Source organism: Rhinolophus ferrumequinum, chromosome 13, assembly GCF_004115265.2.
Source record: "Rhinolophus ferrumequinum isolate MPI-CBG mRhiFer1 chromosome 13, mRhiFer1_v1.p, whole genome shotgun sequence".
Lineage (NCBI taxonomy): Eukaryota > Metazoa > Chordata > Mammalia > Chiroptera > Rhinolophidae > Rhinolophus > Rhinolophus ferrumequinum.
This window is the reverse complement of record NC_046296.1, coordinates 66,391,478-66,418,913: the sequence shown is the minus strand read 5'-3', so window position 1 is coordinate 66,418,913 and position 27,436 is coordinate 66,391,478. Positions and strand designations below refer to the sequence as shown.

The window sequence follows — 27,436 nt, the reverse complement described above, 5'->3', positions numbered from 1 at the left end:
GGCAAGACTGCGTCCGCTTTGAGGCCCTGGGACATGTAAGTAATAGCACCAGACTTCAGTATCACTAGCTCGTCGATAATGAGAATCTCGGTTCTCCCCAGCGTGTGTCAAAGTGAGGTTCCCTTATTTCCCGGTCAGCACTGCGTCGGGAGGCATGCGGGTGATGCAGGCCTAGGATGATTTACTGCAGGTGACACAGGTTTCTGTTGATGCACTCGTGAAGACCATGTCTGCAGGATCCGTAGTGCAGATCCGGGATACTGAGAGGAATACATGAATAAGTGTTTTGATAATATTAAGCAGGCATGTGTGATGTAGCTTTGCAGCATCTGCTGTCAACAACAGACAAAAGGAGGCTTTACGGTTGTGAGTTACTCTGCTTTCAGGTACCATGTTAGGTGTCCAATTGGGTACCTTTGCAGGTATCAATTAGAACAGAAGTATTTTTCAGAATATCTCAGTATTGAAGAGTGCCCCTATAAATCCCGAGTGTGTGGGGACATGGGGAGGGGCATTCTGTAGGACCCAAAACACCACCGAGAAGAGTGTCGAAAAAGAGGTGCATCAGAGTTCACTAATGGAAAGATAATGGCGTCAGGGAGCTGGTGAGGAAGACAAAATTGAATGGATGAATTTTAAGAAAAAAACACACTTGGCACAAAACATATGGCATAAATAAGTTATCCAAAAGCATTGAATTATAATAATTCCAAGATGTGTCTTTCATTCCATTTTGTGTGCTGCTAATGGAGAAAGATGGGAGGCATAGTCTGAAGGCGTGAATGGTTTAGTTTTAAAACTAATGGTTTAGTTTCAGCTATGTCTGGAGCTTCAGTGCAGTGGATCAGGCAGAGCTTAAAGAAAAAAATCTCTCTTCAAGAAAACTGAGATCAGATCCAATATACTCAGTAAATATTCACGATTTTCCCATGATTTGAAGTAGATTGTTTTAAACTGATACAAAAGTTGACAAAAAATCTGTTCTAAACAATGTATCAAACAAACATTGACATATGGTAATTTACTAATTAGAGAAAAACAGGCAACACTTACTTCTGGAAGTTGTGAAACTGAAATTGTGCAAACAATTAACTGGATTGAATCAATGGTGAAAATTTGTAGACTTTGTGTCCTTACCATTATTTCAATCTGATTCTTCTGAGCACAGCCAATTTTATACCTATGAAGTAGCCACTTTTGGAAGCAAATTCACTTTTAACAAGGTTCCATTTATTTAAAAAACAAAACAAACAAACAAAAAAACTGAAGGTATCCAAAATGAATACACACCTGAAAGTATTTTCTAAGGGAACTACTCAGCTAAGCTACTGTATTAATAAGCACAAAGTAGTTTTAAAGAACAATTCCTTGTAGATACCTTTGAAATGAACATTTTACATAAAATTTACTTTATTATACACCCAAGTAGTGCTTCTCAAAGGGCAGCACCATTTCTTGGCTGAAGGAGTGGAAACAAATCATCTTAGGGGCTTTTCAAAATGGAACACTATCCACCCCTGGGAAAACATTCTAATACACCTTTTTTTTTTTTTTAAAGCATCCTACAGACTTTAAATTCTAATAAAGTAAATATCAGTCTTTAATATCCCACATACACAAAAATTTCTTTGGGGGATCCCCCCTTTTTTTCAGAGTAAAGGGGTCTTGAAACCCAAAACTGAGAAAACCACTGTAGTTTATCCTTAACCATGTATGGTCAGGTTCTGGCTCTGAGCTCTTAAAGCACCAGTGTGAGGGAATTACCCCAAGCTGCTATATAAGGCCCTGGCTGGGCTGAGCTTTCTGTCTGTTATAGCCCAGGAAGCTGATTTGTGGTGACCTGTTGGACTTGGACCTTTTAGCTTGGTTTCTCCTTCTTTGTCCCTTAGTATATATAGTCAGCATAGTTAGTATAGTTATTGTTTGGTAGCCCAGCTGGAGAGCATAGTTAGTATTGTCAGTGAGCATAGTTAGTAGGTCACCATGTTATGTGACTTTACAGACATCCCTGTTGACCAGGAGCCCCTCGGTGCCCATTACGAGCTCCAGGGAAGCATCGGTGAGGGCACCTATGGCAAGGTAGTGCTGGGCAAGCACATTCTCACGAAGACGAAGGTGGCTGTGAAAATCAACGACCAACGGTCTCTGACAAAATGCACAGATCTCTCCTGCATGAAGTCCGCTGCATGGCAGACCTGCACCATCCGAACATCGTCCAACTATTCCACGTCATCAGCTGGGCGGAATCCCTCTTCCTGGTCATGGAGTTCATGCCAGAGGCGACATGCTGGACTACCTGCGTGACCACGGCTGCATGTCGGAGAACAAGGCCCGTGGCGTCTTCCGGCAGCTGGTGTCAGCGGTGCACTACTGCCACGAGAAGGGCATTGCTCACCGGGACCTGAAGCCACAAAACGTGCTATTAGACTCTCAGATGAACGCTAAACTTGTAGATTTTGGACTTGGCGGGTCCTTCAATGTCCACCAACTCAGCACGTTTTGTGGCGATCTCATGTATGCACCCCCAGAACTGTTCCTGGGCCAAACATACGATGGCCATGCCATCAACATCTGGAGCCTGGGAGTGCTGCTGTACAAGATGCTCACGAACACCGTCCGTTTCGAGGCCAAGAGCTTGGAAGAGCTGCTGAAGAAGTTATACAGAGTGCAGTACATGGTGCCTCCCTATCAATCCATGGACATGGAAAGCTTCCTCCAAAAACTGCTAACCCTCAACCCTGAGCAGAGAGACAACCTGAAGGACATCATGCCAGATCCTTGGCTAAACATGGGCCAAGAGGAAGAACTGAAGCCTTACGCTGAGCCACCCAGTGATGTCAGAGACCCCTGGGTAATAGAAGAGATGGTGAATCTGGGCTTTCATTGGGAAGACATCAAGGACACATTGTCAAATAACATATACAACAACATCATGGCCACGTACCTCATCTTACACACAAAAAAACCAAAACTCCAGTATCGCACGATCAAGGTAAAGCCCTTCCATCCTCCTGAGTTCCAAAGCTTCAGTCCCTCCCCAGCCCAGGAGGTTCAATCCGAGTGGTCTGGTTTCCAGCAGGCAGAGCAGCAGCCTATGGACCACGAGTCAGGGCAGAAGGCCCAAGAGTCTGGAGGTCCTACAGCCATCCTGGAGTCCAGCACCACCGTTTGTAAGTCAACAATTTAGTCCAGGACCACCACCCGCCCTTGCAGCAGCCCAGGATCCAAGACCGCCACTCCCAAGCCCAGCCGGGGCTCCAGGACCGCCACCCCTGAGCACAGACCTGGTTCCAACACCACCATCCTTGGCCCAGCCCCCCAGTGTCACCCTGGGGACTCTTTCCAGCCACAGCACCACCAGCAGCAGTGGAAACCCAGAAGAAAATAAACAGGGCCGGCGGCGCGTGGCTAGGTGAACTTTTTTAGGAAGCTCTTCTGTCTGCCACCCAAAAAGGGGTACTGCAAACGCAGTCAGGTAAAGCCCCTGTAGATTTTGGTTGGCAAAGGCAGGGCTAGAACAAGACTCCAGGGAAGTCGAGCCGGGCTCCCTGCATTTTAAAGGCTGAGCTGGATGAAGCTGAGGTCCAGGGAGCCCGACCACGTGGTGGAGGAGATAGTCCAGAGGCCAGCAGTACAAGAAATACACATGGTGTGTCCAAGGAGCAGTGGGCAAGACGACTCGGTCCAGCAGACAATGGAGATGTGAACAGTGCCATGGAGTTCTCTGCTTGGGATTCACAGCCAGGGTATCTGGCATTGCCGTAGCATCCAGCATCACCAGGGCCTTCAGAAGCACATCCTTGGAGGACGTCCTGGAGCTCCCTGGCAGACAAGAGGAGGGACCACCCTCACAGCAGGTCCACCACTTCGGCCCCCAGCTGGGTGAAACTTCAGAGACTGGACTGTTTTTCCTGGGGCCCTTCTTCCCTCCCCTGTGGGAAGGGGATGGTACTTATTGAAGTACTTGGTTTTCCAAACCTTTCAATAAATGTCTTGCTTCAGAAAGATGTGTTGGGTATTCTTGTTTTGCATCCCCAGTTTGAGGAGCGTGGAGTGATGTAATCCTTGGACTTAACTGGCACAACTCTGCACCTTTGCATGGGGCACCCTCTTGGTCTTCTGTTCCCTTGGCTTTGAGCCCTCAGCTCCCTTGTCCATTTCTCCTTTGTGGCAGGATGGTGTTGCTTGCTCACATGGCACACATGCTGCCTTCTTCCTGTGGAGGCTCAACTTGAAGGAATCACAGTTGGTCCAAGTCGGTTATAGCAACCACTCCCCTCCCCCAACCCCCTGCTAGCGATTGGATGAGGCAGGAACTCATGACACCGTTTTGGCCAATGAGATAGTACAGGAAGTCCACAGGGGCTTCTGTGAGAGACTCTCCTTCCTGGGCGCTCGGTGATGGCAACAGGAGTCATCTCCCCTGACCTGTTGGCTTTGCCTCCTTCCCTCTGTGCTGGCGTCTCCCTTTATGAAAGCAAGATGGCCACCAACTGCCACAGGATGACGTCATATCCTGTCAGCCAAGGGAAACAGAGCATCTCTTCCCCCATGATTCCAGCACTGTCTAAAGATGTGTATCTCTAAAGTGACATTAGCTGCCAACCACCCCGCATCCCATTCTCCTTGGAGGTCAGAGCATGGTTGGGTCACCACTACTGGTGAGAATGGAACATTTCCCTGAAGTGCATTGGAGCACGGAGCGGGAATAAACCCAATGGTTTAACACTCCATTCAGCACAATCCTCGTCAAGCACTAGATTCTACCACCAGCTCAGCTGAACCAAAGAATGGAGACTAATACTTAGCTGGTTGTACGCATAACAGCTGCCATAGAAATGACCTTAAACTCAGGGTCATTCAAACCTTTACAAAGTTGGGCAGAGAGAAGCAACATTGATGGGATTGCTTGAAGACAAATGGTCCCATTTTCCCTCTGCAGGAGGGCTGTCAGTGAATGAAGATCTATTTGGCCTGAGTTGATACGGGTGAGTGAAGTGAATCTGTTCTGCCCCCCGTAAGAGGTGGGCGGTGCACAGGAGCCAATGCAGCAGGGGGCGCTCTCCCGCAACGTGTTCACTTTGTGGAAATGAAAACCCAGTGTTACCTGTGTCCGGCTTCACAATTGCTCAAAATCTGGATTTTTATGTGAACTTGCCTGACTTTTATGTTAGGATATAATTTTTAAAAATAGACACTGTGGGAACTAATTCTGTGGCGTAAGGACGCCGTACCTATAGGTCTCATGAAGCCCAGTAAGTTGCCAGTTTGCAACCTCGGCTCCAGGTACCCAGAAATCCACTGAAATGTAGAGCCAGACATGTGGGGCCATTTGTTGGGTCATTTGTTGGGTGCCATCGTATATCACCTCCTTCCAAATGTCTATAGATTGCTGTTTTCTGACTCACTGGGCTTTTGGGGTTCTTTGGTTCATTTTTCATGCAGTGAGAACAATGGAAGGATATTATGAAAAGCAGCCCAGTGGAAATCATCCCAGTCTTCAGTGTTAGGATGTTTTTCCACAGACACTGATGATTATGTGATGCCATGTGCTTGATAAGATCATCAGAAATAAATGTGCGTTAAGGGGCAAAGAGTTTGTTTTTGTATCTTATCGACTCTGTGACTGTCACAGTTCATGTTTGCATCTTGCTGTCGGATGCTAGAAAAGCAGAATGAATCTGTGTGTGAACACTTCTGGCACCATCCTCCTTTCGTTCACTCACTTTCCTTTTGTTTAATACCTTGTTTCCCCGAAAATAAGACCTAGCCGACAATCAGCTCTAATGCGTCTTTGGAGCAAAAATTAATATAAGACCCGGTATATTATATTATATTATATTATATTATATTATATTATATTATATTATATTATATTATATTATATTATATTACATTACAGTATATTATATTATATTCTATTATATACCTGGTCTTATATTACAATAAAATAAGACAGGGTCTAAGATTAATTTTTGCTCCAAAAGACGCATTAGAGCTGATTGTCCAGCTAGGTCTTATTTTCCGGGAAACACAGTATATCTTTGACAAGTGCCCCAGGCAATATTTTCTTCATTGTCAATGTCACTCTTTTTATTATGGTTAATTTATAATCCCTATTCACCCTTATAATCAAAGCTTATGCAGAGAACTAAACCACAATTGTAACTTAGGAAGACAATAAAAATACATTGCAAATGAAGGTCAGTTCCAATGCCTTTCTCAGGAACCCAGAAGCAGGTCTCTGCCTTCTCTGAACCCCTGAGGGATCTCTACTCCTGGTGAAGACAGCCCATTGGCTCCCTCTCTTCCTCACTCTCCCATCCCAGCTCCCGAAGTTTGGCCTCCACCCCCATCTCTGCAGAAGGAACCTCAGACTTCCCCGTGGCCAAATGCAATTGACAGCTTTCCATTCACAGCCCTTTTGTTCACGACTCCCTCCTGGAAATGTTCCCCTCCCTGAGCTCCTCTGACTCAAATTCTCCTAGCTTTCCTTCCATTTCTCTGGCTACCCCTTTCAGATTTCACCTCTCTTAAATTGGTTGTTTTCAGAGCTGGACTCATCTCCCTCCCCTACCTAATATGATCCCACTGTGGTTTTGTTCCTGTGTGGGACCTGGCTCCTGTCCCCATGCACCGGAGACAGGAATTGGGAAGTCATGCAACTCACCCTCCTCCCTCCCCAACCATCCAGTCAGCCCACCACCTGACTGTAGCCACTTGCATCATTCCTAGTCTGGTTAAAGGCTTCAGAAGCTCCCACCAGGACAATTCCAAAAGCCCCCAATTACTCCCCACTGGTGCTCCACTAACCATTTCCCCAGAGATTGGAGATCATGTCACATCTTTGATTAAAATTCCCAAGAGCCTTCCATTTCCATAGAACAGTTTCCCTAATAGTACTTAACACACAGTGTCCTCAGGAGCTGGCCCCTGCCCGACTTCTCACCATTGCTCTGTCCACTACTCTCCTCTCATCCTGCCCCACCCCCAGGCTGGCGATATTTACAGTTTCTGGAACATTGGGCCATGCTCTTTCTCCTTTCCGTTCTTTTCCAAAGTGTTGTTTGCTCACCTGAACATTCTTTCCTGCCTCTTGTCCAGCTGATTCCAGCAGGTGAATTCTATTTGTTTTTTTGTTTTTGTTTTTGTTTTTTTAAGATACAATACAACTTAAGCGGCCCCCCATTTTGTGCAGCTTTCTGGATGACCTCAAGCAGACTTGTCATCCCACCTTCTGTGTTCACCTTTTACACCCCAGTGTCTAGGACAGTAGGACTCAAAAGTATGTATCAAAGCATCTTTAACCTGTTTACTTCCCTTTCCCCCACTATGAGGCTCACTCCATCCTTATTCCATATCAACCCCTCTCACCCTATTTGGAACCATGTCTGGCTTTGGCAAACCTTTAAGGAAGAAATCACACCATTTACGACTCCGTCACATTCTTTGGAGCACTCTGTCATTGTCACATGCATGTCACAGCAACATCTGATGGAGCCACACTCCCTGGTGACTCTTTTCATGAGTTGCCAGGTTGATCCACTGAGAGATGCTTTACCACGGGTCCCAAGCTTGGCACCTCAGAATCCTCATTGACCTTTGCAAAAATCAAGACTTGACATTTGTTGGGGATTTAAAAATATCTCTCTGGCTGATTCCAATGAAACACCATTCTCAGACTTTGGTTTTGGTCCCATGGTGTCCAAATCAGTGATTTGAAGTATGAATATCCCTTTTTAATGTTGAGCAATGTGTGAGGAACTACACAGGATAGCAGGTGGCCTTTTAGTAAACGCTGATTCAGAGAGCGAAAATTGGAATTTGTGGTTTCATAGGGCTCTGTCGCCCCAGAAAAGGAACCTGTGCTCTAAACATAAAGAACTACGGTAGTCCTCCCTTATCCACAGTTTCACTTTCCAGGGTTTCAGTCACCGGTGGGCAACCTTGGTCAAAAATATTAAATGGAAAATTCAAAAAATAAACAGTTCAAAAATTTAAAATTGTGCACCGTTCTGAGTAGCATGATGAAACTTCACGCTGTCTCACTCCATCCTACCTGGGCTGTCAGTCATCCCTTTGTCCTGCAGATCCACACCGCAGACGCTCCCCGCCCCTTGGTCACTTAGAGGCTGGCTGTGTTATCAGATCAGCTGCGGAGGTTAGCAGTGCTTGTGTGTGAGTCACCCTGATTTTTACTTCATTCACCTAACTATTATTACAATATATTGTTACAATTGTTTTGTTTTATTGTTAGTTATTAATCTCTTACTATGCCTAATTTATAAATTCAATGTTATCATAGGTATGTACATACAGGAAAAACATAGTATATATAGGGTTCGGTACCACCCACGGTTTCAGGCATCCAGTGAGGGTCTCGGATTGTGTCTCCTGTGGGTAAGGGGGGCTACTCTATCTGCATAGTCAGCAAGGCATTTGACAGGTCCTCTTGATGGTCTGCGGACACATCAGAGGCTGGGTCAAAAGGCGCTGAAAGATTGCAGGGCAGCAGGTAGCTAGTGCAATGATGGCTCAGGGAGACAGGTTTTGTAATCCTAAGTGCTTTCCCCTTTGGAACACCATTCCTGTGATAATCCCCCTTTCCAACCTGCCTCCCCACTCCCCACTCCCAACCCTTCACCCATAATTTCTGAACCTCCAGCAGCATCGCCTGGTTAGTGAAAGTGAACCTCCACACGAGCCCAGGAAGATGGCTTTAGGTGGGACCAGCCTCATGCTCAGGCTGAGCTCTGCCCACCACATGTGAGCCATGCCGAGGAGCAGTAAACCAGCAGGACCAGACTCCTGTCTTGGGGGAAAACGGAACACAACAGTAAGCAAGGGGGTGGGAGGAGGACAGGAAGGGCTGGTCCCAAGCACCACCACACTGCCGTGGGGGTTCTCAGTCCAGAGCCTTGCAAACCGGTCCAGAAGTGGGACATTCAGTCCCAGACATAGAAAAGACGATTGCCTGTGCCATCTGAACCTCCTCCCTGCCTCTTCCCCCACAAAGAAAAATCCCTGAAGATATTCAGTGCACAAGTTGTTCTTTGGGGAACATTTTCAAAGCAGTCCAGATAACAGCTTGGGAAGAAGCTACTAGAAACAGGCTGTACTTTAGCCCACAATTTTAATGGAGGGCAAGAGGAGGGTCAGATTCCAAGCATGGCAGGGTGGGGCAAAGAGAAGCGCTGACGGGGAGAATAGATTCGTTAAGCAGGGTTCCCCTTTTCATCGCAGGTCTGAACGAGGGGAGGAAGAAGCCTGGCGTCCGGAGGTTTTATGTTATTGCAGGCCAGGCATTTCATTACTAACACGAGAAAATTGTAAGACCAACAGTGACGGGGGAATATTTTGTGAGCTAAGAGTAATGAGGAAATATGGTAAAAATTATGAGACCTATTCAAAATCTCACCCAGGGCTGGGAAGCAAGAAATAGCATTTGCGGGAGCAGTCCTGATAAAAAATAAAGTTGCTTTATAATCTCACTGTGTCACATTCTCCTCTGTCAACATAATGGTTACATTCCAAAAGTTATATCTATTTTGATAATAAATGGTTCCTAACTCATGCCAAATGCTGTTTATTCCTTTCATACTTAGGGACTCTCGGGCTCAAATCTTGCAATGAGATAATGTGGTAAAATACAACTGAAATGCTTTCTCCTCCGTTCTGTCTCGGCTACCTCACCCCTCCGCTACCACTGGTCTTTTTGTGGTTTGTGCAGCTTGCCTACATCTTTCTGGCAAACACATCCTAAGGTTTCTTGCTTCAGTGGAATCACTGAAATCACTTCAAGAACCTGGCTTTTCTACTTGTCATGTGTTATGATAGCAAAGGAAAAATATGAGTTATCTTTCCATTCCTCACCACACTCCCCATCAAAACTGTAATTTTAATCACCCTTTCATCTTCTTCAGCAATATCAGCATACCGGAATGGCGATTTCAGCAGTCCAATCTTTTTACATGGTTTCAATCTCATTGTATAAAATTTTCCATAGAAATTTTAGGATGTTTTACGCACTATCTTGCTTTAAAAATCGTTTTTCTCTGATTATAAAAGGCATACGTATGCATTATAAAGTGCTTGGAGAATACGGAAGCATTTGAAGAAAAGATAGCTCCCCTAATCTCACCACTTGGAGTTCCCTGACCTCCTAACAGAGACCTGAAACAAAAACTTTATTGATCAAAGTCATTATTTTAAACATCCATTATTGAAAAGAGGAGGGATGACAAGGATGCTCCTGACATGCCTTTTTTTGCCTTAATTCATCATGGTTGTCGCCATCACTTCTCATAATGTCTTTGCCAGTATCCTCCCTGACCCGTGTATTCAGCTTCTTCCTTCTAAATAAAAAGCATGTAAAGGAACATTTCCTCATCTCTGGGATGGCACCAGAAGGAAAAGGAATACATGACAGGACCGAGTTAAGAACAGACAAAAGAGGCCATAGGAGAGGGGCAAGTGTAAAACCCTGTGTGTAAGTGAGCGGTGGAGGGGAGAAAAAGAGAGAGAGTTGGAGGAAAGCTAAAGAGTTATACCTGAGTTAGTATCAGTTTATATGTAAAAGACGTCAGGATTTAGTTGACTGCAAGCGCCGCGTAAGTTCCACACGGTTGTCAGTAGGGCAGGCACATTTTCATGTTGCCATCCCACTGCCTCACCACAGCTGTTTTAGACTCTCTAAAGCTTTTTTCATCATCAAATTCTTGCTAACAGACTCTGAAGATTTGGAGCCTCTCTTCACAAGAGTGCAACCTAATTAGGGAGGTGGGAAATATACTAACAGGAAATCTTATCAGCCCCAAATAGCATAGGCTAAGACCCAAGGACATGACAGCTCAGAAGAGTGTGCGGTCTCTGGGGATTGGTGGGACTTGAGCAGTGCCCCCAGAGAAAGGAGGAGGTGAGCGGGCATCAAGACAACGACGTGACTAAGAGATGGGAACGGGCACTGCATGGTCAGGAAACGCCATTCAACACACACAATGCCATATATCCAGGATGTATTACAGAAGTGTACACTTGAAACCTGTATAATTTTACTAACCAATGTCACCCCAATAAATTTAATAATTTTTTTTAAATTAAAACAATAAAAAGATTGACATCCAACTGCACTCATTTAGAGTTTCACATTAAAAGTATTTTTAGGGTAACATGAAGTTAGTAAGAGGTTCAGTTCTTTCTTCCCCTACTTGAAATGTTGGAACTTTTCCCATTTCCAGGCTGCTTGCTCTAGCTTTGAGTGCCTAGTAGCCGCTGAAGCTAAAGTTCACTTATCAGCACAGATTCCCGTAAAAGAAAACAAGGGCTGGAACAGAAGAGATAGTTAATATTGCATTAGGTCCACTGTGGATTTTTTTAACCCCTTCAATTCTATGAGACTGTGAATTAATGTTTAATTTTATGGTGCCATAAAAACTATGTCATTCAGATCTGCTAGTGGTATGTTTTGAAATTTCACCTGTCTCCTATCTTAATCATGAGATTTAGTTTCATTTGATCATATTTTAAGTTATTAAGCAGTTTTTGCTCGCTAAAGATACTTTAAAAATTTAGGTTAGTACATCACTTAACATAGCATTAGATTCAACTACTTTTATTATTGATTCTATTTTCTCTCTATAAGTTTTCCTCTAATTTTCTCTAAAACCAACATTTAACCTAAAGATAGCTGCTTTTCCATTTATATCTTATGAAGTATTAAACCTTTTCTCCTCTACTTTCAAATTGTCTAGAGTGGTTCTTTCTCGAATTAAATTGACTTCAACTTGATTTATTTATGCATTTAGATATCCTTGAACCAATACAATACTTTAAATTACTATCACTTTATAATTAGTTGTAATATTTTCTAGAATAAGTTCTCCAAGATAATCCTTCTTGGCCTTTGGAATTTCCACTGTTTTTATCCTTCTTGGAGTTCACAGTAATTGATGCCTTTCATTAGAATAAAAATTTCTCTGACAGTCTCTCATCTGCCTTCTGGGACTCTGCTCATTCATATGCTGGCCTTTTAACCATATCCTCTGTGTCTCTTATTCTCTTCTCCATATTTCCTATCTTTTTTTTTCTTTCTGTGCTTTGCTATGGCTATTTTGATATACGCTTTGAAGAGGAAGAGATTAATTAATTTGGAGGAAGCTGGGAAGACTTCTAGTCAAGATCAGATTTGAGCTGGTTCTTCCTTGGAAGTTGGCTAGACTTCCAGCAGGCAGAAGCATTTTACTTAAGCAGGCATGCAAATGATGTACAGTCAAAAAATGACTAATACAACTGCACAACCAGAGGATGGGAGGGAAGGGGGGGTATAATAGAAAAGTAGTAATACTAGTCAAATACCAGTATATCAAGACATCTGAAAATCAAGCCTGAAGCAAAGTGCAGCTAGTGTAAAACTTCGGTAACTTCAGCACACAGAATCTTCTGGAGTCCTACTAGGAGACTGCTCACAAGAATATAATGGGAAAGCTATAGAAATATTTAGAAATGGGAAAGAAATGGGAAAGCTATTTAGAAATATACCAGGAGTGTCTGTAGAGGTTTTCAATGGTGGGATCAGCCTTCACTCACTCATTTATTCGTTTTACATATCCCAATCAATGAGCCCGTTATGTGCCAAGATCCTCTGGAACAAGCCACCATAACACTCACTCATTCTACAAAAACTCATTCTGCCTACTCTGAAAAAAGGACTGCCGGGGGTAACAAGGGTGGAAGTTGCAGGTTTTTGTAATAATGCAAGTAAAAGGTTAAGAGATTAATTACATTTGGAGGAAGGGTGGCTTGGACTGGGGTAATAGGAACAGAGATGGAAAGAAAGTCAGATTCTGGATGTATCTGGAAACAGTTGCCCTGGAATGCCCAGTGCTGGAAGTATCTGTGAAATGAGAAAGACAAACTAGGTCTGCAGTGGATGGAGCCAGAATCAAGTCTACAAAATGCTCTTTCCATCAGTAATCATGTAAAATGGGAAAATCCACACCTAGTCAGAAAGGAAGTTCTCTCCTGTCAAAATGCATTCAAGAGAAAAACACCAGGCAAATCTGTGGAGAGATATTCTACACGATCCCTGACCAGCACTCCAGAAAGCTGTCAGGTCATCAAAAGCAAGAAAAGTCTAAGGAATTATCACAGTCAAGAGGAGCCTAAGGGGACCTAAGGACTAAATGTAATCCTGCAAGGGATCCTGGGACAGAAAAGGGCATTAGGAAGAAAACCAAAGCTAAGTAAATCTGAATGAAGTGGGGACTTTAGTTATAATAATGTGTCAGTATTGGTTTATTAGCTGTGACAAATGTATCATAAGAGCGTAAGAGGTTACCAATTGGGGAAACGTTGTGTGGGGTATGGGGGGAACTCTGTACTGTCTTCCTTGCATTTTCTGTAAATCTAAAACTATTCTAAAATAACAAGTTTATTTTATATATATGAGGATATTTTGTCAATGACTCAGCACCTGCAATTACCAATGCACCATACTTCCCTGTTCTTTTTCACTGGACCGCACAAGCTAGACTTCATCAGAATCCCGATGCTTGTAGGACAGACATGTCCACAGCACTACTGTGCTCATCCCAGAGCACCGAGCAGTGGGGGAAAGGGGAAGCAAGGACATGAGCTGAGCCCACCAGCATGCAAACATGGGGGTGCAGACTTCACGGCGCCTGGAGGCTAGAGGTGGAAAGCTGGGAAGTGTGAGTGGAGTGCCCGACGTGGAGACAACTGGTGACAACAAGGTCCAAAGCACAGCTACTTTAGGCCCAAATTCCTAATGGAATCAAAATGTCAGGAGCATGTGATTATTGGTATCAAGTTCCTTAGTTCTTCATTCTTAGTTTTTCCCTGAGCAGTGATTCAGAAAGTCAGATGCTCGTCACCTGAGCTGTTTCCTTATATTGGACGTATCTTGAATCATTCCATGGCCTACTTTTCTGCTTTTTCTCGATGAAAATTAATGTTTTAATTAACTTTATCTGTTTATGGCCTAACTGTGCCCCTGAAAGAAAATTACATTCAGGAAAATACAGTGCATCGGTATAAAGGAAGAGACAGAAGCAGGAAAGGGCAGTTTTACAGAAGCCAAGGAAAGAATATCAAGAAGAGAGTGGTCCACACAGCAAAATGCTGCAGAAATCAAGTGACACAAAAATGGAAAACTAACCATCGTATTCAGCTACAGAGGCCAATGATGACCCTTGCAAAAGTGGTTCAGTAGAGTTGGGGATGAATAAGGAAGCACAGGAGCAGTGCTGACCACTCTTTTAAGCAGCTTTATTGTAAAGGCTGAGGGTTGATTGTAGGATCAGTTTCCATTACTTGTTAATTAGTCTTTTGGGGGAGGAGGGGAGAGATGGGAGTCTCCGTCCCAAGGCAGTGTGTATGTAACCTTCTTCCTGAGCCTAACGACTCATACGTTAAAAAGTGTAGTGACAAACAGGGGCTCAACTTTCTGAGGGCCTGGTGGCCCCCTTTGGCCAGTGGGAGGGCTCATCTTCTCCCGAGCCCTGGGTGTCCAGGTGCCAGGCAGCTGTCTTCCTTCCTAGTGAGGTATAAACAGATGGCATCTAAGCTCAGATATTGGATTTTTTTTTTTTTTAAAGATTATCCTCATGTTCACCCTGCAAAAAGGGATGGCACCAGCAAATGGCCTCCCCCTACTGGCCACAGGGTGTCCAGTCAGCCCTGCTGGCAGATCCGGACCTGTCCTTCTGCTGGTAGTTAAGGGACACCATTGGTATTACGTGTGAAGGTGTGACAGAAAGGACTCAAATACAAAACCAAGCATATTTGAAAAATAAAAGACATATGATAAGAAAATAGAAAAGATTCTACCAGTAAAGAGAAATGCAGTATTTTCATGATATGAAAAATCTGAGCTGATACCTGGCCCCAGCGGATTGAGCCAACACAACCCCTAGGTGTTGAGCAACAAACACCTAGAAAAGCTACAGGCAACAGTACACAAAAATATTTTTTAAATCACAAATCTAAGCTTACAAGACAGACAGACCAAACCAAATGAAAAGTTTACCAAAAGACGCTCAGATTGACAGTTATTATTTCCAAGGAAGTCAGGGGAAAGGAAAGGCTGAGGCAGGTATGCTGGCCTTATGTGCAATGTTCTTTTTCTAAAAAACAAGTTTTGAACCTAATGTGGCAAAGCAAAAACATCTGTTCAACCTGAGTGCTGGGCATGAGCCTCTGGTACATTGTTCTGTACTCATCTATATGCTTGAAACATTTCAGTCTGATGTTGAAAACATTGGCTAAACCCAATGTTTTCCTGTTATCCTGTTTTTCCAATTGGGGGAAGGTAAGTTATTGTTAGACAGATGGTTGGCACATAAATCTAAACTTGCATTAACTCCTGCTATTTTTATTCTATTTGTGCGTAACCCTCTAAAATCCTGGACATACGCTTTTCTGTCTTCCTCTAATTAAGTCCCCTCGCACGTCTTTCTCAGCCCAAAAAAACACTTCCTCACAAACCCAAGCGCCAACTCCTCCTCTGTGCAACATCCGACGCCTGCCAAGATCCCCATCCCCTCCTCATTCCAAAGGTCCTTTGTGCCTGCCTCTAATAAAGCACGGACTGTATTATATGGTAATCATTTATTAGCTCCTTGAAGGCAAGGGCAGTAATTCATTCTTTACTTTCTCAGCACATGGGTAGGAACTCATTAAATGACTGTGGAATGAATCTCTGACAGAAAAAACCCACTACATTACAATATCCATCTATATAAACGAGGAGGCCTGCGGGTATCTAGCCATCCAGGCCCTTGCTGACTTCGAAGCAAATCGGGTTAATCTTGGCTGTCATGCTCGTCAGGATAACCACGGTGAGGGCTGCACTGGCAGGCAGCTCTGGGCACTGTGTCTGCACTGCTCTGGGTCACGGCCCAATTTCAGCACAGCCCCGAATCTACAAATGGGTCCTTTACATCTGCCATCATGGCCTACGGCTTTCCAGACAGAAGGCACCAAGGCTGGGCTTCCTTGTGTGTTTTGAGCCTGGCATCTCTGTAAACAGTACAAGTTACCGCTTTCCCCACGGTTGCTCATGATAGCATCTCGAAGCGCCTGGAAGCACGCCCCAAAGCTCCCCGAAGTTTATAATTGTGGTGCAGAAACCGAATGGGGGTCCCAGTGCTCTTCTTCTCAAAAGCAAACACCGGCTACAGATATGTGACAGTGAAAGGGCCCACCACAGGACTGGGAAAGCTGCCTTTCTTTTTAATTGAGGAAACTCAGCATCTTCACTTTTTAACGAGAGACTACAGAATACTAGATAGTAATTTAAAGTTGTTTTAATTGCCTTCCAACGTGTTTATAATGTGATGATAGTTTCTTTTAAATCATTTTTAAGCCGTTAAAAAGGTAATGACTCCTTAGAATATTATCCTCACATCGAGGAATCCTTCAATACAAAAAGACCATGACTTTTCATGAAAGGCCTGGTATTCAGTTCTATAGATGGAATTTAAAGCCTCTGAAATTAGCAAACACACACCCGTATTTTTAAACTACTGTTTAATCAGTTTTAAACACACACATATTAGAAAAAAAACATTCATACGTAAGTTAAAAATGTCTTTAAAACCCAGCATAAGCCACCAGTGCAGCAGCTCTCAGGACAGACGAGAAATGAGTGGTTATGAAATTATCACATCACAGTGTAACTGATAACAGTGGTAGTTTTAATTTAGCACACAACAGGAATGAACGTATGGATCTGTTGAAAAATAACACTTCTTTAAAAAAATATTTTGGAGTAATAAAAACAAAAAGCACAGACCACCACATTCTATTCTCACCCAGGGAAGGCAAAAGAGTCCTGTAAATACTGGTTCTGGCACAGGGACCCTTCTCACGTTTGGGTAACCATGTTCAACGACTCTTAAGCGGAAATCAAGGAAGCCAGGAGTCAAATCACACACTTTCACTCTGTATGTAGAGGGTTTCTCTGGTTTCACCGGAATTATTTTTATTTTCATCCCTATTGCTTTGTGTCATGCCCCTTCTGGTTCAGAGAGGCAGTCACAGACAGGTGACAGAAGATGGAGAAGACTGGTTTGGAACACGTTTGTTCTGGATGTTTGATTGATTCCTTTCTCCATGTGACAAAGTCAAGAGCAAATGTACTTCATTGACAAATTTATATACCAAAAATACTTAAAACTGGGAAAGAGGCATATTTCAAGTCTGTCAAACTCTTTACCTGTGTTTGTCCTTTCCTGGGAAAGGACAAAAAAGAATATCAACACATCAATTTCTCAAATAAGTTACCCCAAAAGAGAGGCTGGGCAGGACACAGACATGTATGACTCCAGTAAAAGGCAGCCAGTCACCTTTTCCATTTCCAACACATTATTAAGGAAATGTTAGTCATTCTACTACTGTTGCTCTGTAACTTTTGGTTTTTCATTATATTTCCATTGCTTTTTATAGTAGCAAAATGTGATAAAACATGACTGGCAACATGGCTATGCATCACTGAGTAAGCTTTAGACGGTGGTTCTGCATGGATCTTTATACTACTGTTTGTAGAACACATAGTCTTAGGGTTTGTTTGCTTGCTTTATAAAAGGTGTACTAAAAGAAGACAGCTACAATCCGTTTTCACGGTGAGACAAATTAGCACAAAAATGTGCCTTTAGGCTCCGTTTTAGAAAGTCTTCCCAATGAATGACCTATTGAGCTTGTCAGTTCTTTACTGGAGTTTGCATACTGTTAAAAAAAAACCTATTAAAATAAATATTATTTTAAAACATATAAAAACATAGCAAGCAGCCTACCCATCCAAATGGAACTGGCTGCATCCTCTATACAAGAGCCTCAAAGTGCAGCTTAGTCAGTGATTGTAAGAGCGTTCCTACAAATACCAACATGGAAATTTCATTTAAAACTTTCTTCTGTAACAAGAGTTCCTATAAATAGGTTTGACTGCCTGCCGCTGCCGACAGACCCTGGCGAGCCCCCCTACGTTCTAATCTTTCAAATCCAAATTTGAGAGTGGAATTTCTTCTTTTAAACGCCAATCTTTTCCTTCAGCATTAGGACCCTGCTTGAACACAAAGCCCCTTTTACAAGGAAAGGCTACAAAGCGAACCCTCAGCATCTAAGCTCAGTGTACCAACTACCAGCCACAAAGTAAGTAGCACACTGGGTCCAGCGTCAGAGTTTTATGGGACTGGAGGGCAGTTAAGACTACATTTCACAGTGTTATTTAGAATTCTGCACCTCCATTAGAGCTGATGTATTCAACTTCCGCCAGGACGGACAATTAGTGGCTGAATGAAACTCCACAAAACACTGGTTTATATCTAAAAGTCTGGACAAATCCTTCGCTGACAGAGCAATAATGGGCACCATTCTGAAACAACTATTCTTTCAAGTAATCTTTTCTTTCAGTTATAATGTAGAACTCTTAAGACCAATTAACAAATAAGTTTGAACAGTTTATAAGGAAACAAAAAAAAGTATAAATGTCCAGAGCTGTTCATGAATATACAAATTAAAATGTATAAACTATGAATTATAAATAGGAAAGATTTTTGTTCTAAGTGTATTCTCGTCCTCAAATAAAAGTATCAATTTTGTAATTATTTTAATAGCAAAAAATTTAAGTAATTTTTCTGTAGTTTAAAGTAAGGTGTAACTACATTAAATACGCTTTAAATAGCTTTGACTGAAATTATATTTGAGAAGTTATATGGTGGTAAACCCTGTCCAGTAAAGTTGGTAATTTGTATAAAATATTTTTCAGCATGTATCTTCTTCAACACAGCACAGACAGAAACCAAAAAAGCAGAGGAAGCTAAAGGAAAAGATGTTTTCTTCAGTGCAGACTATGTCATGATGAAAGATTTATTTTAAGGGCTCTATCCAGTAAAAGTGGCATGGTGCCGTGCTTTCTGATTTGTTGGACTGAAAGGGTTTCCTCTGTTGCCATGGAAACCCTTTTGAAAAGTCAAGGCTTTGAGCACAAGTGATAAAGGTAAATGACCACAGCAATAATTCTGATTGTGAACTTGCCCTGTTTGCAACTTTTACAGATCTTGCTTAAGGCTTCCATTCGTTACAAACACAACTGGTCACACACTTTCAGATCTGACCCTTTGGCTCATTCAGCAGCTCTGGTCTAGAGCCCAAGTGCCTGGTCCAGGTCACAGGGCCACTGGTGCTGGAAACACATAAAGACCCAGGTCTCATCCCAACACCCTTATTACTTCAGTGTGAGTTACCGTCACTGTTTAGAACCATTCTTCCTACTGCAAATTTTTCTCAAGACTTGTATCTGTGGAAACCCTGTATGGGAACGTCACACATAGCAGAGATCAACAACAAAAATACTTTTTAACCAAAAATATGGTGGCAGCATAAGTGGTAGCTAGGCATTTCTGAAGCCACAGAAACCGTCTCTATTATGTGGGACATTTTAGAAGCTAAATTAATTTCCCCAATTACCCAGAGTGCCAATAAAAATGCTTATTTTAAAAACCGAGAATAAGCCACTTGTAAAATGGTGACAGCTAAGATACATCAAATTAACTGATACTGTTTCCAAAAAAAAAAAAAAAGAAATTGACGGTAGAATAATTACTTTTGTTAATTTTTTTTCCCTGAGTTGTATAATAATTAACCAAAAGTATAAATATGATATTGACTGATCAACCCTGGAATGGTCTCACGACAACTGAGAGTGGAGAAATAATATAAATATGCACTGAATCCTACTGTGTGATGAAAAAAGCAGCAGCACATACTAAAAAGCAGCAGCACATACTATAATGAATTGCTTCATACTTAACAGTAGAAGAGACACACCAGTTTTCAATTCTTCTATAAGTGAAAGCAAAGTATTAATCCTTACAACACTCCAAGTAGATATATTCATTCCATAGAGAACAAAATGTTTTTTCTTGTGGAGAAAAGTCAAGTCAAGAATTAGAATTCTTTTTTTCTCCTAGATTGCATACTTGTGATTACAGTTTCTCCAAAATTAGAGAAAAGCTATTCTAAAATCATTTCATACAAAAAACAAAACAAAACAAGAAACTAGTTGGCTGAGGGATGAAAATCAGTCTATTTATCTTAAAAATAATTGGAAAATTCATCAGTGTCTTGCTTTCTTGATGGTGGCACTACGATTCTATTCACTGAGCAAGAGAGAACAATGATTTTACATTTACAAAAATAAAATAGAGTCAGGAAATAGAAATAAAAGGTGATTATTTATAAGTGGCTAAATCAGCTGAACAAAAAACGTTTTAATAAGCTTTCTTGTTTCACTTATGACAGGCCTGGACTTGTCTTTTAAACTCTAAATTTGTTTACTTTTTCTTAATAGTGATCAGATTCTCTGCAGCATTAACTAAACTGAGGAGAGATTTTGGGGAGATACTTTCCATGATTATTCTTTTCTATCCCCCCACATTCCACAGCTAGCTTAATTTCAACGCATGGGAAAAAAAGAGAAAATTTATTCATCTATCTATTCTTTCCCAGGAGGTAATAGGGCATGGCTAACCTCATCAGCAGCAGGTGGAAAAAATTTCCCATAGAAAAATAAAAACATTTCGTATAAACAAATACTTGGATAGTTCAATCGTTCTAAAATGATACATTGATATTTTTGCTAATTAAGACCTCAAAAGTTCCAAGTACATTTGTTTTTCCTTTCTTCTTTAAATGAAATACTGCATTGCTTAAGCCACATAGTTGTTCTGTTAAGATCATTTGCAAATTTATTAATGACAAAAATAAAGAGACTTAACCATAGATAGACAAATTGCATTTCATTAAATAATTTAAGGCAAAAAGAAAATAAAGTCCACAAAAGATTGGTCAAATAAAGGTGTAGTCCAAAGACCCTGCCCACCCTTCCCTCAGCCCGTGATTTAGGACGCGTGGCCGAGGCCTTGACACCAGGCTGGCATCACATCCCATTCCCCTCTGTCAGCTACGGCAGCGTCACAAGACTGTGGGATGAAAGGAGACACCTCGGAGTAATTCAAGGCAAGGTTCCTGATGGTGAAAATGGCCCATAAGATAAAAGGACATTTTTCTACTTACACAATCGAATACTCAGTAACAAGAGTTAACAGCAAAATTTGAATGTAAGAAGTTAAGGGTTTGGAAACTAATTTATACTATTCTCTAAAAATGTGGTTCAGACCCAATGACTTTAAGTTTTCATTTCCCTAAAACTCCTAAATGTGAATTAAACTGTCAAGGATCAGAAAATAATTAGCCAGATAGTCGCCTCACTCAGTGATTCCATTTTCACTATTATTTTCGTAGCCTTCTTATAATTCTAATATAACTTATGCTTGATAAATCTCAAAGTCCAACGCATTAAAAAGTTATCAAACTTTTATGTCTTACATAATCACAAAAATCTCAGATAAATAAGGGGGAGCAGCACGTCTGCTGAGCACCGCGCCCTGTTACAGCTGCCACTGGGTCTCATTCCAGCCACATGTACTTTCTCCATTCAGGCCGTCCTTCCCTCTTTCCTTCGTCATCAACTCTCTCTCTCCTTGAAGAAAATAAGCTTAAAATATCTCATTGCCAACCTTTAATTATGTTTAAGGAATTCTTCCTTGAAGGGTTTTCTGACTGACACAGGTAATTAAACTCTCCAGGAAGATCAGCTACCTATAATTTGGCAAACTGCTTACAGTTTCACTACGAACTGTAGTCATTTGAGATATTTTAAGAAATCCTTCAAATACTGAGATGTTTATTGCATTTTTAAAGTGTCCACATTCTTAAATATCCTGTTTCAAATTCCTCCAGAATCCCTTTACAGCACACAACATCAAATACTGAAATAGTGTTCTCACAATATTACACTTGAAAATACCATTTAGTAACAATATTTTAGGGAATAGAGGGTTTAAGGCAAGACAGTCATTTGGAAAAAGTTAATTTCTCTCAATCATCCAGATTGACACAATTATTTTTCCACTTCTTCAGTGCCTTGGGATACACAAAGTACATTCAGCAACAGGGCACACCTACGACCCTACGGACATTATGCTGAGGTCCTGAGTGCCCACTGAAATAATGGAAATAGTTTATATAAGGCGTGGCCCACAGGGACATGGCATGGGAGGGTTATTTCGCCCCATTTCCAATCAGTATACAGGAAATTCCCTATCAATAACTGTCTGGTTTTTCCCCCACTTAATCTCTTTTCAAACAAACCCAAACCCCTTGAGAAGGTACGATTGAGAAGATTGGATTCTGTTAACATACAAAAAATAGTCATCGAGTGTTTTCCCCATCATTGCTTTAGTGATGAATGTCTACAGGCTACTTCTTGATTCTGACTGCAAACATTGTTTGTTGTGGAAAAGCTATTCTGTCCCAGAGAATTTTCTCTTTCATCAAACTTTTTGGATCGTGACAGCTGGATATTTTCATGTGTATTCTTTCCTCTTTGAGTTTTTTTCACTGGTAACAACAATAATACTAAGACACCAACAATGTGAAAGCAGTAATACCAGCAGCTAAAAGGGAAAGGAAAAAGTTTATTAAGTTTTGATAATTAACAATTCTTAATAACTATACACTTGTCAAAACGTCACCTGCCCCCCTTAGGACATGTTTATTTACGACATTCATTCTTCTTTTATCCCCCCGACCTTGAGATGAAGCTCTAAAGTGTATGCCAGTGGGTATTTATAAAGCTCTGTGTAAACCCAGGCCGATTATAAGCACGAAACTAGATATCACATTACATTCCTTTTACGGGTCACAAGGCCACGACTAAATAGAACAAAAACAAAAAGGGACTTAGTAGCTGCAGCCATCTGAAAGTATGCTCTCAAATCCACAGAATCCCATATTGAGCAAACTAGAGAATGCAGACGTAGTAGAAACTTCTACTACTCTGGCCTCCCCTGCCATTTACTGTCCCCAACTAAGTAACAAATATTCTAATGAAGTGAGTAACAGATAAGCAATATTGCTTCTTGAGGGTTACTGTTATGACATAAAAAAATGTCACATTATTAAAAATATTATTAGAAACAACATTCCCCAAATTAAATGTAAATCAAATATGACCTCAATTGTTTCTAGAGCTGTAAGTTCAAGTTACTGGAAACAAGAAAACCTAGGCGAAAATCCAACCAACAGCTCAATCACATTAAAAAATATGTAACAATTGTGTTAAAATGAAACTTTAGCAGGAGTTACTTAATGTCTTCCTGTATGATTATCGTTCTATTCTGTTCAACAATTTTGACCACCTACTGTGTGGTGTCATTCTAAATGCTAGGGTAATAAAGAGTTTATGAAAGAGTAAAGTTTTCGATCTCAAAGCTATCACTATCTAATATGCAGGAAGGAGTTAGATAAATAAAATACAGAATTCAAGACAATAATTTCTGGAATACAGAGATGACAAAGTACCAATGAAACACAAAAGACAGAGTGACACAAGTAAATGAAATATAATTTGTTCTTTTGATTAAAGAAATTAAGAGAATGAATAATTCCTTGTAAAGATAAGCAATGTTGCTTACCTGTCACTCACTTCACTAGAATATGTGTAACTTAATTAGAGACAGTAAATAGCAGGGGAGGCCACAGCTACACTTTCTAGTTAAACCTTTGAGAGATTTGAGGCAGTGGTTACCCAGCTGATATTTCTCTTACTCAGACTCTCCTCTGAGGACTGAGTGGTGAAATCACTCTGTGAAGAAATCTGAGACTGCTTAGTTTGAGATTAAGAAGTAACCGATAATACATCTACCTGCAGGAAACGAGACAATGGTACTATTTTTCCATTATACCTAATAGCGAGGAACTTTCCTTTAAAAGTGAAGTTATTCCCACTGACATCTTTTGAAGAGCAACACTTACCTATAAAACGTCAATGATGGTTTTATAGAAAGAAGTACAAACGGCACAACTGTGTAACTTATCGTGATCTGGGTTACTATCCACGTGATAACATCATACAACAATTTAAGCTGGGGAGGTTCAAGGAAATAATGTCTGATGTTATTTCTTATCTGAAATAAAGAAACAAAAATATTTGCTTCATCTTTAGCATTGCTTATAAAATTACACTGACTAGAGTAACTGAAACTCAACCAATGTTGGTGGGAGTCTAAAATGGCAGTATCGTCACTGGAAAAGTTAGTTCAAAAAACCCTACGTGTGTGTGTGTGTGTGTGTGTGTGAGTGTGTGTATATATATACGTATATATAATATAAAGGCTATGGAGAGGGGGGAGGAAGCGAATGGACAAAACGTGTGAGTCTGGGCACAAGGCACAGAGAAGTTCTTTGCAACTTTTCTGTAGATGTGAAATGGTATTAAAATTAAAAGTTTCAAAAAAGGTTAAAAATAACACTGCCTAGAGCTCCTTAAATCATACTGTCAAACTACAGTATACAAATAAAGTTCAGTCTGTTTTCCTTTTTGTCACAATGCTGACCACGTTCATAGCATAAGTATGAAATGAGACATCCTTCTTCCTCGTTAACAAGTTTTGAAATGTGTAACTTAACCAAACGTCATCTTTTTTCCTATTGTGGTCCCCACTTGTCTTGTATGTTTATAGGTGAAACGTGGTCCTGCTAAGAGGATGCCACATGAGGTTTTCAAAGGTGATGTAGCATGTGGTTAATGGCGCCTCCATTCTGAGACCATCATTATTCGCGGACAGGACGGAATCCTGTCACCTACCTTTCTTGCCTTCCTACCTGCCGCAGCAGCGACCCACTCTCTCTTCCCTTCTGTCAACCAATGGCAAGTCAATTTTCCTGAGGCATGGCTTTCAGCATTCCATCCCCTTGACTACAAACCTTACCTGACTCCCTAATATGCAGACAGAATAAGGATTAGGCTCCTCCCCAGTGTGGGGTGCATGTTCTCCTGTATTTGCCCTTCTGCCCTAATCCCACCCTTTGCCTTTCCAGCATTAGCCCCTATATACACATATGCAGACATGAAATTCCTGCTTCCACCACATCGACCTGTCATCCCCAAGTACACCATGCACTTTCAAACCTAGTTTTGCTGCCATTTCCATGCCCAGAACGTCACTGTCTCCTCCCATTATACTCACTCACTATTGAAAGAACTTTCACCTTTCAAAGCCCAAATCCAAGGACGCTTTCCAGTGAGCCACCTCTAGTAAATCTAACCAAAAAGGGCTTCTTTCCCCTCTAAGCAAGTGCTTAGGGGATAATCCTGGAAAGGCAAAGGGTGGGATTAGGAGAGAACTGTGCCCTGCTTCCAGCATGGTGTCTGCCATCGGGAGCGGCCCGTCCGTATCCCAGCCTTCATCTAACAGAAGACTCAAAGGTTACATTTCTAAAACAAACCTCACCATCTGATCATCTTAAACTCAGGTCCCAGCTCCCCTAAGAAAATTCTGTAATGACAATGAACACTGTGTGGCTGCCCCGTGTGTCCGGTCTTCTCAGATGAACCAAGCGTGGAGCCCACAGCAGCCCTGGGCAAACACGCCAGGCACACGCCTCGCTTCCAGCCACAGTGGAGTGCTGACCAGGGCCTGACTTGGCAATGGTTTCCGCCACCTTCTGCAGCAGTTCAAGGAGACTGCCATTGAAGTATGAAATAAAATTCTTGATACTTACAGCTCGAGCTGCTAATGTCATCACCACTCCTGTTAGAAATGTCAGATAATATCCTGGGTAGACCCCATGCCAAATGGCAGAGAGAATGAACGTCTGGATGGTTGGACTCAAGGAGGATCGTTCATAACACACCCTAGGAACCACGAACAACACGGAGCTGTGAGGAGTGAGTGATGAGGCCGTATAACGCCCACACTGGTCCTTCTGTACCTAACAGGACTTAGGGGAACCAGGAAAATAACCACAACTTATCTTAGGCAATAACTTCATCTGTGTCCTCAGGGAGGTTACAGCTATTAAGCATCAAATTTAGGAAAATAAATTTAATTCTCATCTTCTTATTGGTATATGTAATAGGCAAAATGATCATTTCTAGTGTATGGGAGTTTATAGTAATTACAAAAAAAAAACTTTAATCGTAAAGTTATTTTTATTTTACATTATTTTATTTTTTTCTTTAATAACATTAAGAACTTTCAACTGCTCTAACAACATTAATCCTTCTGGCAAGGAGGCTGTGCTTAGTCTAAAGTTTTATTTTAACAGATTAGAGAACTCAGATGAAAATAAGATTTTCCTAAGGTATCAAATTTAAAACTTAACAACAACAACAAAAATAACAGAACAGATTAGCTCAGAAAATCTTCAGCCATTGCAGAGACTGCAAGGCAACATGAAACGATGATAACACATTTTGGATATCTCAAGGGATCTAGATACGCAACTTCTCAGAAAATAAAGGTAAAGGACATGACAAAAGGAGGCGGCTTTCCATGGAAGGGTGCTCCGAGCCCCACCATTACAGGCGATTTATGAACTACATTCAACATGGGGCATCGTGTCTCGTTGGGAACAGTGATACAGAAACACTGGGAGTTTGTTTCTGTGCCATTTCCTAACTCCGTCTTTTGTCATGTGCCTTTCCCTGGGCTGCCTTTACCTCCCAGCGTGCATTTGACACAGTCCTGCTCATCCTAAATCTCAGTGCAGCCCCCTCTGTCCCCTCCATGGCCACGCTGTCCCTGCTCCCTCTGTCCCCGCTCACTACAGGGAACAGCAAGTGTAGATGGCACTGCTGCGTTTGGAGCAAGACGGTGAACTCTGACTGTATAGCCTCGGTCTCTCTGTCTTACTCATCTTTGTATCCTGAGCCTATCATGTAAAGATCTGAAATATTTTGAAACTGGAATGGTTCTGGAGAATCTAGGGCATGTGCATAATGGCTGCATAGAGACTTTTTTTGTTTAACCAAGTCTCCAATGAATGAGAGTTGGAGGGCACTGGTGATCTGACCTTGGTATTGGCCTTCGCAGGAAGGCTGAGAGGTCAGTGACAGCTACAACCATGACCTTGCTTTGGAGGATGTTAACAGTGTTTCCTGCTGAACACCAAGGTCTCAATGTCACTCAACACGTTGTTAATTTAATCAAAAATCTGCACTCAGCGAAGCTCGACCTCCAGTAGTAGATACCAAAGCACAGCTGAAGATGGTTAGTGAAGGAACCTACCTTTTGAGCCAAAGAGCTGTCTGAATATTCCAATTATCAAGAAACATCTTGAAACTTGTTGACATCTGGAAAACAAAGGAACTTTTTTCTTTGGCCAACAAAATAATGAAGCTTCAAATGTACATAATAATGTTTTTATTGTGCTAAAAATAAATTAACTGGACAGAGATGGCAGTGTAGTGATTTTTGTCCCTTAATATCGCTTTTCTAATGCAGTAACAACATGCTACATAAAAAGAGTTTGTTTATTGCAGGGAATGTTTACAAGGTAAATGGCTTATCAC

At 41.7% G+C, this 27,436-nt stretch overlaps 1 protein-coding gene across 2 annotated transcripts in view; it reads right to left on the bottom strand.

Moving 5' to 3' along the window:
* Positions 1 to 21,747: 21,747 nt before the first annotated feature.
* Positions 21,748 to 27,436, bottom strand: part of MBOAT2 (membrane bound O-acyltransferase domain containing 2) — a 94,196-nt gene continuing 88,507 nt past the window's right edge. For both annotated transcript variants that reach the window (XM_033124930.1, XM_033124931.1), the window contains exons 10-13: positions 27,153 to 27,217; positions 25,645 to 25,777; positions 23,896 to 24,047; positions 21,748 to 22,535 (exon numbers count right to left, since the gene is read on the bottom strand). In XM_033124930.1, the coding sequence (XP_032980821.1) occupies positions 22,310 to 22,535; positions 23,896 to 24,047; positions 25,645 to 25,777; positions 27,153 to 27,217 (576 nt within the window). In that variant the 3' untranslated portion in view covers positions 21,748 to 22,309. The remainder of the gene's footprint in view (positions 22,536 to 23,895; positions 24,048 to 25,644; positions 25,778 to 27,152; positions 27,218 to 27,436) is intronic.